The 19,284-nt window shown below is 34.5% G+C and overlaps 2 protein-coding genes and 1 pseudogene across 6 annotated transcripts; 2 read left to right on the forward strand and 1 right to left on the reverse strand.

Moving 5' to 3' along the window:
* The first annotated feature begins 519 nt into the window (after positions 1–519).
* Positions 520–1,988, forward strand: LOC123197076 (annotated as a pseudogene).
* Positions 1,989–7,681: 5,693 nt separating this feature from the next.
* LOC123196516 (acetyl-coenzyme A synthetase, chloroplastic/glyoxysomal-like) lies at positions 7,682–14,974 on the forward strand. Of its 5 annotated transcripts, none has more exons than XM_044610578.1 (20): positions 7,682–8,034; positions 8,151–8,230; positions 8,580–8,992; positions 9,092–9,235; positions 9,333–9,488; positions 9,595–9,717; positions 9,800–9,968; positions 11,099–11,181; positions 11,449–11,550; positions 11,629–11,717; positions 11,820–11,910; positions 12,144–12,257; positions 12,823–12,899; positions 12,982–13,060; positions 13,209–13,277; positions 13,378–13,553; positions 13,769–13,825; positions 14,047–14,137; positions 14,218–14,316; positions 14,489–14,974. In XM_044610578.1, the coding sequence occupies exons 1-20, from the start codon at positions 7,844–7,846 to the stop codon at positions 14,672–14,674; spliced, it is 2,589 nt and encodes an 862-aa protein (XP_044466513.1). In that variant the 5' UTR covers positions 7,682–7,843; the 3' UTR covers positions 14,675–14,974. The 5 variants fall into 5 exon arrangements, with proteins under 5 accessions (XP_044466513.1, XP_044466515.1, XP_044466512.1 ...); XM_044610580.1 differs by having other exon boundaries at positions 8,637–8,992; XM_044610577.1 differs by having other exon boundaries at positions 7,725–8,034; positions 8,148–8,230.
* Positions 14,975–16,385: 1,411 nt separating this feature from the next.
* Positions 16,386–19,030, reverse strand: LOC123196689 (eukaryotic peptide chain release factor subunit 1-3). The gene is made up of 2 exons (XM_044610766.1): positions 18,873–19,030; positions 16,386–17,876 (listed from the first exon to the last, which is right to left on the reverse strand). The coding sequence occupies exon 2, from the start codon at positions 17,866–17,868 to the stop codon at positions 16,555–16,557; it is 1,314 nt and encodes a 437-aa protein (XP_044466701.1). The 5' UTR covers positions 17,869–17,876; positions 18,873–19,030; the 3' UTR covers positions 16,386–16,554.
* Positions 19,031–19,284: the final 254 nt, after the last annotated feature.

Here is a 19,284-nt window from a genome sequence, read left to right on the forward strand (position 1 = left end):
TTAACAATTACCATTCTTCTACAATTGCGGCCTGGGATTCTGCAACAACTCCGGCGCCCGGTCAGCAAGTCCAGAGGTGATGAAGTCTCCCATACAAATATTCTCCAAAACTCACCAACAGTTATGGCTATATGCCTTTAGCTCAAGATTAGGTTTAATTATCAGGAAGCTCGGTTTTTACTCCAAAAATGCATCACTTTTAGTCAACTGAAGCTAATTTATGCCAGAATTATACGCCACGGCCTCACTGATGATCAGTTACTTGTTCGAAAATTACTTACTATTTTCTCTTCCTATGGCAAAGTGGATTATGCCCTTTTGGTTTTTCATCAAATTCAGCGCTCTCTTGCCTTAACTTGGAATCTCATGATTAGGGCACTTACCATGAATGGCATGTCCCTCCAAGCATTGGATTTGTTTAACCTTATGATATGCAAGGGCTTCGGTCCTGATAATTTCACTTTCCCGTTTGTTGTTGAAGTTTGCTTGGTGGCTCTTGATGTTGAGAACGGTAAAGGTCCATGGTTTGGCTGTTAAATGGGATTTTCCCGAGATATGTTTGTGCAGAACACTTTGATGGCTCTTTATTTCAAATGTGGGGACATAGATGGAAGTAAAATGGGATTTTCTCAAGATATGTTTGTGCAGAACACTTCGATGGATCTTTATTTCAAGTGTGGGGATATAGTTAGATGGAAGTAAGGTGTTTTAGAAAATGTGTGTTTTTAAGGATTGTTTGGTGGACAACTATGATTACCGGCCTTGCTGCTTCGGGGGATTTGGATGCTGCCCTAGCTGTCTTTTAAGCAGATGGAATTCAGAAATGTTGTGTCATGGACGGCTATGATTAATGCTTCTGCTATGAATCAAGGACTTCAGGAGGCTTTTGAATTTGTACTGGATAATGCAGCTCAATAATGTCAGGCCGAATGAGTTTACACTTGTTAGCTTGTTACAAGCATGTCCGGATCTGGGAAGTCTAAAACTTCATAGTTGGATTCATCACTTTGCTCTTAAGAATGGATTCGAGCTTAGTGTTTTCCTTGGGACTGCTCTTATTGACATGTATGGTAAATGCGGTAGTTTACTTGGAATTTATGATCACTAGCTCGGGTATGCATGGGCACGGAGAGGAAGCCCTCACTTTTTTTGTGCAAACGGGGAACACAAATGTTCAGCTGGATGCAATTACTTTTGTAGGCGGTTTATGTGCTTGTGTGCATACAAATAATGTAGATAAGGGTTGTTGGTACTTTCAGTATATGAGAGAAAATTATGGTATCACACCTACTTTAGAACATTATACTTGCATGATTGAACTTTTATGATGGTGCAGACATGAAAGGTGAGATCTGCAAACTTCTGAATTCCGTGCCAGATAAGCTGGATGAGAATATAGCGGCAGAATTGCTAGGACTGAACAGCAAGCCAGAGAAGCTGAATGAGAATACAGCGGCAGCATGAGCTACGCCAAGTGTTGACAAGAGAGTGACTGATACAGAGACAAATTCTCTCCAGTTTGCAAATGAATCTACCTGCTTGGGAGTGTTTACATGCTATGCCCCCTAAAATCAGCTCCAATGCTTCAAGTGGGATATGGGTTGGCTTTGATTGATATCTTTTGACTCTTTGTGTGCATTTCACATTGTCCACATTGTAATCACTGTGGGAGGAGCTTGGTATCACAGTAGAATCACCAATCATACAAAAGCATTTCAAGTAAAATAAGTCAAAGAAAATTTGTAGATTGAAATGATTCTCTTTTTTGTAGTATTTCGTTATCATGAAGGGAAAGGAAGGTGGTGCTACAGTCAAAGTATCAATCCTTACATGGTCTCTGGTAGTACAATTTTTGTTTATCTCAATTCTCATTACCATTATTTCTATACTTATGGAATGACAGAAGCCAGTGCAAATGCTCAGGCCATATTAGTTGTGTAGTTACTTTCACATTCTTCTGACTTGTAATCCCAATGTTTCTTCCGCACTACGCAGTAATTAAAATTCACTGGAAACTTAAGTCGTATGCTTGAGGGAAATTAATTTTTTTCTTGTCTCTCCACCACTCTTTAACAAGTCTCCAACACATAATGTATTCGAATTCATGGTCTTACATCATGTGCTTTGAATTCACACAGGGAGCCATGAGGCTTCAGATTTGTGAAATTCACAAAGTGACACTTTTTTACTACTGATTTTGTGCTAAATCATTATTTATGTTTTGTTTCCATCTCAGTGTCACTCAATTTCACCAAGGCATGGCTCTGGGTATTGAATTTATCTATTTGAAGATTTAAGAGTTTTAATCTCCTCTTGTAATGCGTAGATATGGATTCTTATTATTATTATTTAAAGTACAATAGGAGATCAACTGGGTTTCATCCATTCTTTGTTGGGCACATACATTATACACATCATCAGACATCTTGTGGGATTTTTATTAATTGTTTGGGATACTACTGTCTTTGGAATGTGAAGCCTTCTACATGATGACCTACCCTTCTTATGACTAATAGAAAATATTGTGCAGTGGTTTTTTCCTTAGAGATTTTGTCTTGTGTTATGAAGAATATGAATAATATTTGCTGGTGACCTTGATTATTCAGATAGTAAAGTGAAAAGGGAGACTTAGAGGCTGTGGAATACAGAGATTAAAGAGAAAGAGATGATAGAGTCATGGAAAACATGCATATCAGTCTATCAAAGCTTCTCCATAATCACTTCACCTTCACCAGCTATTGTCTACCAGCTGCATGGGCCTTTTCTTATGAGCTTTGGTTAGACAGGGCTGCTGCCAGTGAATGAACTGGCTAGCTAAACTGGGTGTGAGAAATGATTAATATTACTGCGTGATCTCTGGTTAAAAGCTTTAAAGCTATAAAGGTTGCATTTATAGGGAGCTTCTGCTGGTCTTTACTGGGCTACTTAACCTTGGGAATACTTGGCTAACTTTATTTTTGTGTTTTAGTTGAATCAGATCATTTTTGGCGCGGTTTTTGTGTGTGTGTGTGTGTTCTTTTTAACACCTTGTTTGTGCTATTATTCAATGGTGGCTGAAGAATGCCCATTGAAGTCATATGTTCGTGAATTAATAATATTATACGTATAAATAATAATATATCGCTATATGATTATATATTGTTTTATTTTTAATTTTTAATTATCAAATTACATGATAACACATTATTATTTATATATAAAAATTATGTGCATAACACTACTCTTTTTATATTGAGTGTAAATATGCGAATTTGACTTCCAGATGAGCATTAAGGCTAGATTGAGCGGAAGCTTGATTTAGTGATATCAAACTTAATTGAGTCAAACTCAAGCTTTATTTATAGTTTCGAGCTTGAACTATTTTTTTTTTAAGTTTGTCAAGTTTAATTTGGGATTTGAATTTGATTATAATGCTTTCAAATCAAACTTAAATTGAAAAGAATTTGAGTTGGGTCCAACCTAAATCCAAAAAATACTAGCAATGATTTGTGCACAAATGAAGAAAAGGGTACCAGAATGTACTATAAATTTGACTAATTGTTGATATTTATTGATAATAAGGAGATTACAGTGAAAATGAAAGAAGTTAGACAGCACTTCTAACTAATCACACTCGTGACCATCTGATGGTCCAATAAACTTCTTGACCAAAAACTCATTACCAAATTCTACTTGCTTACCGGTCACCAAAAAACGGGTGCCCACGTGGACACCAATGCATTCTCTACCAATAAGAAAAAGCAAAATTCCCATTCTCATCTTCACCCCTTTCCACTTCATACCCTACATGTCAAACTGTCCAAAAGGTCCAAAATATTTTTTCCAAATACCCATCAGCAGTCAACTTATATTCAATTTTTTCGCCCCGGGTCGGCAGCCTGCAAAAAAATTATTAAAAAATTGAAAATAATAAAAATTAACTAGTTTTTTATTAATAAAAAATTAATTATAAACCACGAGCTCCTCAATTTTATGGTCTAGATCAACGGGTTAAACTTGCTAATTGATAGGCCTAGAGTCAGCCCAATACAACCCATTACCAGTTTTGCGTAAGCGGAATTTTATCCAGGGAAACTAACTATGTCCCACCCAAGTTTTAGCCTTATCTCAAAAGTATATCTACTCCTGATAAAAAATCTAAATATCCACCTAAAGTTTAATTTGTTTGGACCCACCAACATATTTTCTGTTAGGGTTAAGACACAAATTCGTTATTTTATCAATAATATTAAATAATTAAAACTTTATCTCATTTTCCCTCCTTTAATTTGAAAAACTAACATTTATCCCCTGAATTAAGTTTTAAAAAAATTCATTTTCCTCCTTGAAATGCAACCACTTTCTCCGACGATGACGAAAAAGTTTTCATCAAGAGGTCGATCACCTCTAGACAATGATCGTTGTCTAAAAAGGATGACCGTTGTCCAAATCTTTGGAAGTCAAACATCGTCTAGAGAATAGACGACGAGGGTCATCCAGAATAGACAACGAGGGTTGTCCAAATCTAAACGACGCTTGTTACTCTCTCTCCAGTCACGTGGTCACCGGTGGTCGGAGGGAAAATGAAAAAAAAAATTAGGGATTTGGGGGATGAAAGTCACTTTTCAAAGTTCAGAGATGGGGTAAAAATTAATTTTTAAAATAGGAGAAGGAAAATGTGTTAAAATTATATAACTATAATATAAACAGTAAAATAACAGTTTTATCTCTCTATTTAACGAAAAATTTAACGACAGTTTAGAATTGGGTAGGTGTTTAGGTTTTTTATCAGATGTGGGTATACTTTTGAGAAAACGCTAAAACTTGGGTGAGAAATAGTCATTTTCCCTTTTATCTAATATCATAAGGCAAACGGTAAGAAATCGGAATGCATATTGTCTTGGGGTTTAAAACCTTTATCCCAAACGTTTAGTATTTAACTTTTTGTGTTTAAATTTTTATGTCGGAACAAATAAGGAAGGAATATTAATTAAAATAAATGCAAAAATTTTTTATTTAAATCTTTTTAAACAAATTTTGAATGAATTTATTTTTTAAGTAAATTTAATTTTTATTTCAATAATATTCTTTCTACTAATTATCTCAGATTTAGTATAATTTTTCATTGACAATTTTTCCTTTTGGAGCTGCATCATTATATTGATAATATATTTGATAACTTATTAACCAAATATTCAAAAACTTATTCGAAAACAAATCAATTTTTTGTATAATTATTGATATATACATATTGAAACGAAAAAATAAACATAAATGTGAAGAGGGTATGTGGATGCAAAGAGTGTGTGCTGATGCGAAGAGTGTGTGTGTGTGCGCGAAGAGTGTTTGTAAGTTCGAAGAATGCTTGTGGGTGTAAAAAGTGCATGTGGGTGCGCTATATATATACATATATATTATTTATTTATATATAATATAATATTATAATATATATAACAGGAGTGCAAAAAAGTGCATGCATATGCTCGTACTCGCATCTATTCTTCATATTTATGTTTATCTTTTTATTCTGATTTGTATTACCCTAAAAATTACTCTATTTTTGAATAAGTTTTTAAATCTTTGAATTATAATTTACCCAACATAAAGTATATTTTGAAAGGAAAGGTTGTCAAAAAAAATTATTTCAAATCTAATTTAATTAGCAGAGATGTGTATTATTAAAAACAAAATTAAATTTATTTAAAAAAATAAAATTACTTAATGTTTGTCTAAAAAAATTTAGACAAAAACTTTTCTGTCTACTTTAATTAATACCCTTGCGTGGAATAGTCCTAGGGCTGGACTAGAGCCGAGCCAGCTCGAGCTCAAGCTTGGCTAGGTTTGATTCGAGCCCAAAACGAGCCGGGCTCTGCTCGGTTCGAGTTGGCTTGGTAGATTTTTTTTTTAAATTTTTTATACAAAACGATGTTGTTTTGACCCATATATATACAAAACGATGTCGTTTTGATATGAAAAACGAATCGAATCGAACTCGAGCCGAGTCGAACTCGAGCCGAGTCGAACTCGAGCTGAGTCGAATTCAGTTCGAATCGAGCTCGAACCGAACTCGAATTGGCCATAAATAAACCGAGTTGAGTCTGAGCTGGCTGCGAACCGAGCTCAGCTCGACTCGAATCCAGCCCTAAATAGTCCACTACAATTTTAGCTCGATTCGAATCTTACCCTAAATAGTCCACTACAATTTTATGTGAAAAAATAATCCAAAATAATTAACTTTTTTGTATTTAAATTTTGTACGTTCCGTGCCCCTGACATGGCCCTTAAATTATATATGTTATTAAGCAATTTTAAGGAAGTGACGTGATTTGATGAAGACCACAATCACAAGTCAATTTTCCAGGTAAGAAGAAAATTGTTTATTTGGATTAACAAGTCGCGCTCACGATGTGAAATGACATGGGAAAAATTATTTTATTATTACATAAATAAATAATTAAAATTTTAATTTAATAATTCTAAATTACATAACAAACCCCACCAAAAGATGGAGTAATATCTCCGCAACATTAATTAATAAACAATATTATTTATATAAATAATATACATAATTCTATATATAAATAGTAATTTATTTTCTTTTATATATTATTATCCATACATCAAATTATTTATATTATTAATTAATTTCTAGGTAAATCCAAATTTCTTATTGAATGAACTGCGTCAAGAGCGAAACCCAATAGTCTTGAGAGAGTTTCTTTACACCTACTGCATGTATATTTCCAATTATATCCCCCACATCTAAATAATATTCTACTACATGCAATTGTTATAATAAGTTAATAATATTTCTAACCTCTAATTTTGAGTATTAGTAGATGTAAACTTTTTTTTTAATTAGATATTATTTATTTAATCAACCCATTATACATATTTTAAGTAAATAAATAAATATATAGATGATGTGTCATTATGTAATTGAATGATTTTAAATTAAAATTAAAATAATTTTTAATCATATAATAACAGTTAACAAATCATTTATATATTTATTTATATATTTAAATGTATATAAATATAACATTATTAGAGATTGATTATTTTTCACGTGAATTAGGTTAAAAATCAAAATGGTAACTTTTCATTCTTAAAATTAAAAAAAAAAAAACATTTTCCCACTTCACATCTAACACTATTTGTGAAATTAGATATTTTTTATGATATATATACCTAAAAGACAAAAGACCCTTAATAACTTTTTAATATTTAGGAAAAATAAATAACATTTTACCTATGTTTATTAAAAATATATTTACTTATGTATTATTAAAAAAATTAATTTTAAATCTTAAAGTAGTCCCCAATAACAATATGCTATTAAGATGATTAAAATCACACAATTTTAGTATAATTTTAATTTTGATTATATTCAATATGATTACAAATTTAAAATTGGTTGGAGTTAAAATTAGAATTTTATTTTATTTTCAATTGAAATAAGAGTTTAAATGATTTATATAAAATTAGTAAGAGAAAATATAATTTTTTGGTCTAATTTTATAAAATATTATGAATATAAATTTGTATTTAAATAGTAATATATTATTATATAATTAAATATTATTTTATTTATTATTTAAAATTATTTAATTATATTTTAATATATCATTATTATACGTAAATACAAATTTGTCCATAATTTTATTTTAATATCATATAATTACTACATTGGTTTTTTCTTTTTCCAATCAATTCTCAACCAAACGTTCGAGCAGCCGCCATTAAACAGCCTGAAAATAATTGATAGAGAGTACACAGAAATGGTTAATTTTCACTGGTCCATCAGAGCCCGTGAACCACCGATTAACGAGCTTCAATAAAAAATCCACGAGCTTTCAGAAGCATGTCGTTTTGCGCTTTTAATCCCAGACGCTTATTTATCATCAAATTCAAACGCTGTCCGCTGCAATTTCATGCATCACATCGCCATTATCACCGCTTAGTAACTATAAACGAGTTCAAGCTTTTTTGTGCGCTTTTTAACACTTCAATTCAACACAATTGGGCGCGCCGCAGAGTCTCCACTCTATATCTGTGTGTTCAACGCTTTCTTTTTTTAAATATAATTGTTTGATGGTCAAATCATCAGCCTTAAATTGTTCGATCTTTCTGATATCATTTTATTGATTCTGTGTGATTTTTTTTAGCAGTTTTGACTTTGGAGGGGATTTTCTTTTCTTTTTTCCATTCCGTCATACCAGAACGGTCACCGTGCCGCCCTGCATAACAGGTTGGCTTTTTATTTATTTATTATTTTTATATTATAATAATAATTATTATTATTATTAGTATTTTAATGTTGATAATGATGAAATAATAATATATAGATATTGAAAGATTGGATTTGAAGATAAACCCTTTTTGAGTTCTGAGTTGAAACGTCATCTCCTCCTCCTTTTATCTTCTTTCGTGTGTTTTAGAAGGAAAGTTCAGCGGGCGGAATCGGTAAATTCTAATTAACTACATTAAATTTGTTACTGTATATAAACAGAAGCAGACTTCTTTTTGGTGTAAAGATTAATTTTTTATAGAACAGTAATAATAAATAAAGTTAAAACAATTGAGTGTTATTATGGTAGGTAGTAGTCCCAGTTTAGTTGGGTATCATTACAATAGTTTACGTCTACCCGGTTTAGGACTAAGAGGGGCTACCTATAAAGCTCCCGCTTTGGCCTCAACCCATCCGGTCAAACTACAAAAACATTCACCATCTTCCTTCAGAACACCCTTCTCTTCGTCCTTCTTGTCTCTTTTGGGTGCTGGTGGCGGTGCTGGTTGTAGACGGGTAGTGGTGATGATGGGATCTTCCGGTTTGAAGACAGCAAATTACTTGAGACATGTGGAATCTTTGAAAAGTTCCCCATCTGGGGCTGGTAATATCCCACAGTTGAACGCTGTAATTTTGGGTGAAGCTCTTGCTTCTGAAGAGAATGATCGTGTTTATCCTAGTGATGATTTCACTCGCCAGGCGTTGGTTCCTTCACCAAAGAAGGTCAACTCTTTTCTCTGTCTTTTTTGCTTTATAGTTTAAAGGATTCCTTTTTGTTTTTTATTTACTCGCATTGCCTTTACTTCTCTGGGATACGATCAGTATTTGGAAATGTACAAAAGGTCAATTGAGGACCCTGCCGGTTTCTGGGCCGAGATTGCTTCCCAATTCTATTGGAAGCAAAAATGGGACCAACAAGTTTGCTCAGAGAATCTGGATATCAGGAAAGGCAATATCAAGATCGAGGTACATTGCATATTTTCCAGATCGAAAAGTAAAAGAATGAAAAAGAAAATGGTAATTTTATGTTGATAACAAAGTGTTCTCGTCTGCTTTTTCTCAGTGGTTCAAGGGCGGTATCACCAACATCTGCTATAATTGCGTGGACAGAAACATTGAAGCTGGATTAGGTGACAAAATGGCTATTTACTGGGAAGGCAACGAGCTTGGTGATGATGCCACTCTGACATACTCTCAGCTGCTCCATCAAGTTTGCCAGGTCTAACTCATTTTGGTTTGTTTGTCTTTTCCTAAATGTACTAATAAACTCCAACTGGATTATATGAGCAAATACAATGCTGATTTTTATCGTATCTTATTTTCAGCTTGCAAATTATTTGAAAGATATTGGTGTTAAAAAGGGTGATGCTGTAATTATTTACTTGCCCATGTTAATGGAACTCCCTATAGCTATGCTTGCATGCGCTCGCATTGGTGCAGTTCATTCGGTAATTTTAGTTGTACTTTCATTTCTCCAATGCCTACTCACTTATTGTTGAATAACTAGCATTAGCTTTTACTTTCCTTCAGGTTGTATTTGCCGGATTCTCTGCAGAATCGCTTTCACAGAGAATCATGGACTGCAAACCAAAAGCTGTAATAACATGTAATGCTGTTAAGAGAGGCCCTAAGGTCATCCCACTGAAGGACATAGTCGATGCCGCCGTTGTTGACTGTGCCAATAATGGGGTCTCTGTAGGTGAGTAAATTGAGGTAATCATTTTCTAATGGCCAAAGGACTATTGCCCACCCAAACTATGATGCATTCTCAAAGTTCCCCCTATTAACTTTGAAAAACCCATTTACCCACCCATGGGCCGTTAAACTTAACTGAGTCCGTTGGTCATATCATTTTCCCCCCAAACCCTAAAAACTGACACTTTTCCCTCAACCCAAGTTTTCAAAAACTGCATTTTCCCCCCTAGGGTTTCCAAACTTCAGATTCAATTTTTCCGGCGACGACCAGCACTCTCCAAGCACCTACGCTCCCTTCCCAACGGCACCTCCTTCCGACCGTGCAGCCTTCGACGCTCCTAGGCGTCGTCGTCGACGAAGCCTAAGAGCGTCGGAGGCCGCATAGTCAGAAGGAGGGGCTGTCGGGGAGGGAGCGTAGGTGCTTAGAGAGCACTGGTCGTCGCCGGAAAAATTGGATCTGAATTTGGAAACCCTAGGGGGGAATATGCAGTTGTTGAAAACTTGGGTTGGGGGGAATGTGTTAGTTTTTAGGGTTTGGGGGTAAAAAATAAATTAAATTTAAGTTTATTTTTAATATTACAGATGAAATGACGATTTTGCCCCTAAATCCGTCAATCTGCCCTTTTTTTTAACAGCCCATGGGTAGGTAAATGGGCTTTTCAAAGTTAACGGGTAGGAATTTGCAGAAAAAGCATACCTTGGGTGGGAAATAGTCCTTTGGCCTTTTCTAATTTGAATAGAATAGATGTCTCACTGACAGACCAGTAACCTTCTCATCTGAAGTTCACTAAGCTTTTCATCTTTTGAGTAGATAAATTCTGTCTTATGATGGATATGCTAAACATAGGCTCCCAATTATGTTTGATTTGCTTTTTCCTTATAGCTAGGGCCATGCCAAAGGGCTATAATTATCAGGCATATTGACTTAACATAATGAGGTAAATTACCTTGCATTATTATCATCAGCTCAGTCAACCTTGATTGTTTGACTTGTTGGTTTCTTTTGGTTCCAAATCCAAATGACTTGTGTGACATCAATCTGCACTAACTATAGTACCCAATCATTAGTGTAATAATAAATCAATTATTATACTTTCTCCCCCAAAGTACTCATCTTCTTTTTCTTTGGACCAGATGTGTGCTTAATTTATGATAATCAATCAGCAATGACAAGAGAAAACACTAAATGGCAGGAAGGAAGAGACATATGGTGGCAGGTTAGTGTATAATACATGAAGTATTTGTAATGTTTTTAGTCTATTCCAAATCATCCTTCATGAATATCTTCGTAGTATTTGTGCATGGTAGAGAAATCATTCTAGTTTTTGGTATTTAATTGAATTCCTGGATGCTAATTGTGTACTTCTATATTTTGTGGCTTGATAGAAGAAGAAATAGTCATATAACCTTATTCAGGTTATAATGACATGATATATAGCCTTTTTTTTCCTTCTGTTTGATAACAAGTGAAAATTGTGTTCCAGGATGTCATCCCTAAATATCCAACTACTTGTGAAATAGAGTGGGTTGATGCAGAAGATCCTCTTTTTCTGCTCTATACTAGTGGGAGTACGGGAAAACCAAAGGTATCTGTGACCTTAATATAATTCTACATGTTTGTTTCTTTGTTCCTGTAGTTTTTACTAATATAAATATTTCAAAAGGGTGTTCTCCACACAACTGGAGGATATATGGTATACACTGCAACGACTTTCAAGTATGCATTTGACTACAAGCTGTCTGATGTCTACTGGTATCCCTGAAACTCAGCTTTTTCATATTGTGTAACTTTCACAATTGGAATCAACTCATTAGTCATTATATTAATGCTTATTATATATTTTCCTCATATCAGGTGTACTGCTGACTGTGGTTGGATTACGGGGCACAGTTATGTCACATATGGACCATTGCTCAATGGAGCTTCAGTGGTTGTATTTGAAGGGGTAATGAATAGTATACTAGTGAAGTTGTTTAATAAATCACATTTGCTATGGGAAATAGATTATATCTCTGAGAAATTAAATGTTTTAATTTCTTCTTGATAAACTGATAAATTATAAGGCATAAACTGTTAACAGTATAGTATATGATATTTTAGAGGTTATAAGTTCCACTGAGCAGTCTGTGCTTGGAGTTGAGTGGCACATAAATAATGGCATGCTCTTGTTATCTGCAGGCTCCAAATTATCCTGATTCTGGTCGCTGTTGGGACATTGTTGACAAATACAAGGTGACAATATTCTATACTGCACCAACTTTGGTGCGGTCTCTTATGCGTGAAGGTGATGAGGTAAGCATGTAATCTACAGTTTAAAATGTTTGCTGGAATTATTTGTAATTAAGAAAATGGGAAGAATCAACAATCCCCTAACATTACACAAATAATTACATAGAGATGTTAATATGATCCTCAATGTTCTCTGGACTGGCCTGTTCTTGCAAACTTATGTCTAAACTTGTGTAATGAAGATTTAGTATGCTGAAATTTATGGTGAAGATTTAATATGATCCACAATGATAGCATTTTACTATTTTGTTTCATTCTGTGAACAAGGTGTTTTTGCATGTACCATGCCACTTATTCCTTTGTATTCTCTAGTTTCATTGTGGCGTTTCTCATATACCATGTTTGCTTGTATTTCATTATCCTGTCATGGAATTCATCTATTAAGGAAAAGAGAAAATACTAGTGTGAATATCAAGTTTACTTAAATATTTTTTAAAAAGAGATTGTCAAAGTTTTTATGATATCTTACCATTTATGTTTTGGTAGAGAGAAAAAAAAGAGAGAGCCCTTTTCTTAACTTAAATTTCATTGGTTTCATGTTCATTTACTTTTTATGTTTATTATGCAGTATGTTACCCGCTATTCTCGCAAATCCTTACGGGTCCTTGGAAGTGTAGGCGAGCCTATTAATCCAAGTGCATGGAGGTTTTTTTTCCCTCATGCAGCAGTTCATTTTGTATTCATGTTTCTTTAAAATCTTCTGTTAACATCCTGCGGTTTCTTGCAGGTGGTTCTACAATGTAGTTGGAGACGCAAGGTGTCCTATATCTGACACTTGGTGGCAAACTGAAACTGGTGGCTTCATGGTAACTTTGTTTATGTTTCCTGTTGTGAGGGCATTCATTGTGCATAGTTCTAGAGTTACATATGTTAATATACTTGATTTTTCTTTGCTATTTATATACATTGCTGCTGTAATCCAATTAACCATATTTCTCCTTTGCTACCTGACAGATTACTCCGTTACCTGGTGCCTGGCCACAGAAGCCTGGTTCTGCTACTTTTCCTTTCTTTGGGGTTCAGGTCTGAGATGCAAAACTTTTATATACAAATATATCGGTTTGGTTCCTTCAGTTCATCTTGTGGTCATTATTGATCATTTTGTCTTTTGGTGTGATTGTAGCCTGTCATAGTAGATGAGAAGGGTGTTGAGCTTGAAGGCGAGTGCAGTGGGTACCTTTGTGTGAAAACCTCATGGCCTGGTGCATTTCGGACTCTTTATGGTGATCATGAAAGATATGAAACTACATACTTTAAGCCTTTCGCTGGATATTATTTTTCTGGTGATGGCTGTTGCAGGTAATTTCTCTTAATATCAAAGAGCTCTACATCCATGGTTCCTTTTTCTGTGTAACTTTTTTTAGGATTCTGATGCACCTCTGTTTTAAATCTAACCCATTTATTGTATCCTCATCCTTCATTGTTTCCTCTGTGTGTTAGTGGTTTCCTACTTTTTGCGATGCAGGACTTGCTAAATGAATATGTTAATGATCGTACTGTGATATATGTTTCAGGGACAAGGATGGATATCACTGGCTCACTGGACGAGTTGATGATGTTATCAACGTTAGGTACTTTTTTGAATTTTTCTTACGTTTTCCAGCCATCATCCCAAATATTGTATATATTTAACTTGTATGTGACATAGTTGGACCAATTCTGCTATCATAATGCTGGCCAAGTGATCAGTACTCGGTGGTTTTCTTTCAAAGAATCTTGCATATGTAAATGTCTTAGCATAAGTTTCTTTGCAAATTTTCTTGACCCTGTATGATTTCTTTAATTTCATCAGTGGACATCGTATTGGCACAGCAGAAGTGGAATCTGCTTTAGTTTCTCATCCACAATGTGCAGAAGCTGCTGTGGTTGGCATTGAGCACGAGGTATATCTCAACTTTTTGTAATCGATGCAAATGACTTTTGTCCTGTATATCTTATCTAATTTCGTACTTGTTGACATTAGGTGAAAGGACAGGGCATATATGCATTTGTAACTCTTGTGGAGGGTGTTCCTTACAGTGAGGTACTCCGGAAGAGCCTTATACTCACAGTGAGAAAGCAGGTTTAAACCTAGCACACATATCTCCCTGTTTGATGACTAGTCTTTCAAATGAACAATAAATGTGCTTTAACAGAATATTTGATCAAGTTGTTAACAGAGTTGTGTGTGGTAGAGATTACATATACGCATATCTATCATATGCAAAAGGTTTTAAGTTTGTTCCTCATTTCAGATCGGAGCATTTGCTGCGCCTGACAAAATCCATTGGGCCCCTGGCCTTCCGAAAACAAGGAGTGGAAAGATAATGAGGAGGATTCTGCGGAAAATCGCTTCCAGGCAGTTAGATGAGCTTGGCGACACAAGCACACTCGCAGATCCAGGTGTGGTGGATCAACTAATTGCACTTGCAGATAGCTGAAACTGCCAATGGAAGCTCATCCGTCAGGATGTTTTGAGTACAGTTACTATACCTCACCAGACATGAGTACTTCGGGCAACCACTTTTCCTTTTTCTCCTTCATATTCATAACTCAGGCCTCATTTTGAACCTTCAAATCACTGTAATAAATAAATAAAATCAAAGCAAGGTTCCATAGGTTTTCTATTTTCACTATTCGTTTTTAAAAAATTACAATTATGTTGTTCCAGGAGTCTTGTCCAGGACTTGTATTATATTTTCCGAAATAAAAAAAATGCCGGTCGTTGTTTTATTGGTAAACTTGAAATCCTGTTATCTGTGTGCTAAGATGATGAACTGATTGTCATCTTTCATGAGATTAAAAGGAAAAAATCAATAAATTATAATGTCAAGCAATTAAATGAAATATAGTTTATGGAGTAGACAATTGTGTGAAGTAATTAATTGTTGTAACACCTATCTTCAAACGAACACTCTTTGAAGAGAACATATATCCTTTAGCTTAAAAATCATGCCATCAAAGATTCATTACTACTAAATAAATTCTTTTTGATTAATAAATAGAGTCGCCTGAAAGATGCACGATAGTGTTACAATTAAGCTTAGGTTTGAGCTTGAGCCGTAAAACATTTGATCACAGGAGTTTGAGCTTGAGAAAATGTTGCTTTGTGCAAGCTTGTGCGAAATAAGCTAGCTAACAAACTCGAGCCAACTTAGCTCGAATCCAGAGCTCCTCATATTTCTCTCTTTCTCGTCTTCAACAACCATTTTGTACTAGCTGTTTCCAACTGCTGATATATTTATTAATATAATTAATCATAGTGTAAAACTAAAATTATGAAGTTCAAAACATACATATATATTAGAGAGAGAGAAAATAATGAAACGTAACAGAACTAATGAGAATATTCCAAGTCAAATTATAAGAAAATAAACAAACATCACACTCCAGATAACATGAGGTAGATCTGGCATTGTGAGTGGAATTCTGAAGTTGGACATACAAATTTTTTTGTGTTTTTTGGTCACTAATAATTGACTCCAAACAATCCTATATGCGGAACGTCAAAGGTTAGCAAAACTGAGTATTAAAATTTTCAAAAAAAAAATTTAAATATGAATCTCTATCACATTTGTGAAACTCTAACTTACTTGATATAGTAATTATAAGTTTTAATCACTATACTTACTCGTTCAATCAATCGAAACAGAATTTGTTGGTTACCCAAAAGAAAAAACACAATCCCATATGAGTCACAACAACCTTAATTCTTATGTCGCGTGCCGAAAACAAACTGAAACAATTTTTATTATTCAAATGATGTATCATTAAATGATTAAATAATTTTGAATTAAAGATAAAATAACAAACAATTATATAATAACATAACACAATCAGATACTTAAAACCCGATGCACATAACATTGCTCACCAACAAAAAATAGCACTCATAATGACGGCAACCAAACAAAAGCCTTCAAGTATTTTAACAAAAAAAAGACCCAATTCTCAGGTGCCCAAAAAAATGTTAGAAGGACAAAAATAACACATACTCGACATCACACTTAAAAGATAATCAACATATTATTTCAAGACCGTAAAAAATTTCATATATTGCCAAGTGAAGGGAAAGACAGTTATCATCACTATTTTTTTGTCTTCCCTTAACCTATCTATCTGATTAAAGAGACATAATCAAATAAACAAAGATGCAGACCGAAAACAATCACATATCCAATTCACGTATGGTTTAAATAAGCAAATTGTCAGAACAGTAAACATCTGAAATTATGTCTTGGACTCTCACATGGCAATAACAACAAAAACTCATCACACATTTCCACAAATCATCCTGCATCAGCAGTAAGCATTTGTTTCTCTAATCAGAATCCTCGTAAACTTCTCCATCATCAGATAATTCATCAAATGATCTTATGTCAAGCTGGTAGCGAAGTATACCTCCAATTCCACCGAAACCTCTGCAAAATTGTGATCCCTCCTGAGATTTGTTGGTGACAAATTCAAGTGTGCAACCAAATTTTTTGTACTCATTGGCGAACCACTCCAGCAGAGACATTTTTTCCTGAACCTCTAACTCTGCAGATGTGGCAGGGTCTCGGAAGTTGCTCTGATCAGCTTCTTGATCCTTGTTCAAGTGCTTTACAATAATCTCACCAGTAGCACAGTTTTTCAGTACATACCGGTTGATATCCAGATTTTCCCACACAATCAAGATTTCTACAGCACCCATTTCCAGAGCTTTCAATGTGTCATCCACACCAAAGACATACTTTCCAGTGTCCTGGCTGATCTCCTCAAAGTACTTCCCAATCAAACGTTTTTCCTGTATGAACTTTACATTAGATAGGATTTCAGCTGACAACTCAATAGCTTGATTAAAACCATTTTCCCCACCATATGAAACATCAACAACGTTCAATATCTTGGCTTGCAATCGAGGATCAAACATATCTGACTGGCTCAGCTCAGTCTTGAAATCAGCTGAACCAGCAAGAATTAGCCCAGCGACATTGGGCTGACTGGTAGCTGGATTGATAAAGAACTGAGTAGCCAACTCTGCAGTCTTCCTCACATAATTGTGACGTTTCTCCATCCTAAGACGTGCAAAACGGAGAGCTGACTGTCCTCCTCTTCCATGCTTCTTAGGTAGATCAACAGTGAATTTATGGAGCACCTCTCTTGTGTTTCCACTCAATGTGCCAAACAGGGTGCCATTCCCATCCATGACAATAAAACCAAATTTATCATCAGATTCTAAGAGTTCATTCAACGCTTCAGTGTGGAACTTGTTATCACAGAGGTATAATGAGGCATTTATAGGCTTGAATGGCTCAAAATCAATTGTAACTTTCTTTTCCTTGCCATCTTCAGTAACTACTGTTCCAGTATAAAGCACTAGTCCATTTGGGGGAACCTTGTTATAAAGCTTCAACCTCTGCTGAGCAGAAGTAATCGCAGCCAAAACAGATTGACGGTTGACCCGACTCTTAATGTTTGAAGCAGTTCCAAACTCATCACCAAGCATCTTTGTGACCCTAGAAATTTGATCCCGCGGAGGCATTATAAGGGATATCATACTGGTACCATTGCCCCTGGCAGATTCCAAAGCCTTGATTAATTTTTTAATTTTCCATATCTCAATGTTTTTATCTGTATCTTGACTATCTGCCATTGTGGATGCTGACAGACACAAGCAACATAAATTAGTACATTTCACAAGTACTCTATTCAACAAAATTTAGAATTTCATTTCCAAGCAGAGAAATAGAAAAGAGAAAAATGAAAAGAAAAAAAATCAGATCTTAATTCCATCTATAATGAAGTGTAATGAAAAACCTGAAACCTTTACCAATGGACCCTAAAGCATAATACACATATTAAAAACATTCCATAAACCAAATCAGGAGCTTCTTTCAGATTATTCCAGTAAGATGAAATGTGTAATGGATACAAGCACTAGAAGCACCAATAAGGTGCACAAGAAACCTAGCCCATACATATCATTGACCCTCAAGATCCCCAAACCATTGCATAAAGCCCACCAAACTCTCCAGAATAATATAAAGAACAGGATGTTCAGGACCGCTAAAATGCCTTTCATAAAAGACAATTCAACTTAAAAACCCTTCTTCCTGAACACTTCACAAATCAACTTTCAAGATTGCAATGGGTAATGATCCTTATATAACACTTGAACTGCCAAAATAATGCAATTATTGTCTTTCAAAGCTTCAAATTTACCCTCCGAATCTCACTCAGGGGATAACCTTCACCTCATCATTTCAAGTTAGTTTAAGAATAAGAAAACATAGAAAAAATGAAAAAAATGCATTCCAATATAAGTTATCATTAATTCCACCTAATTATATTCACCCAAACAAAAATACGACTAAACTCTCAACAAATCCTGAGTTTCAAGCAAAGCAAAGTACTACATCTTATGTTCAATAGCACATACTAAACAAGTAACTTTCCAAGGGAAGATCAATACATAGTGGATATCCACTTCACAATCCATAAGAAACGGAAAGTGTATGTGGTCAAAGTAGAAAAATTGAAACCCTGGAAAAACTTAAAGAATGATATGCCCAAGGAAAAGATTAATATAAGTAGAGAGTACATTTAAGAGTAAAAAGAGAAGACGATAGTTAGAAATTTAGAGATCGTAAAGCATACCAGTAGCGGACGGCAACTGTTGGCTTTCTCAGTCCTTCAAAAGGAGAAGAGGATCTTGACTGCTAGGGTTTCCTTATTGACAATATTATTGTTTTATTTGGGCCCACCCACCACCAGACAACACTCGCCTCCTTTCCGGCTCAGACAGTGTCCTCTATTCTTGTCTGTTTCTTCACTGAGTCTTTTGCCGAATTAAATTACCCTATTTTCCTTTTTAATAACTTATAAAATTGGAATATATTTTAAAAATTAGGGATATTTAAAATTAAACAAAAAAACCTTGTATGAAAATTACAATAAAACTATACTTTAATTTATATTTTTAATAAATAATTTAAATATATAAATAATTTTATATTTAAAATAATATAATACTCAATCACATTATTATATTTATATTTATATTTATATA

Source organism: Mangifera indica, chromosome 14 (assembly GCF_011075055.1).
Source record: "Mangifera indica cultivar Alphonso chromosome 14, CATAS_Mindica_2.1, whole genome shotgun sequence".
Classification (NCBI taxonomy): domain Eukaryota; kingdom Viridiplantae; phylum Streptophyta; class Magnoliopsida; order Sapindales; family Anacardiaceae; genus Mangifera; species Mangifera indica.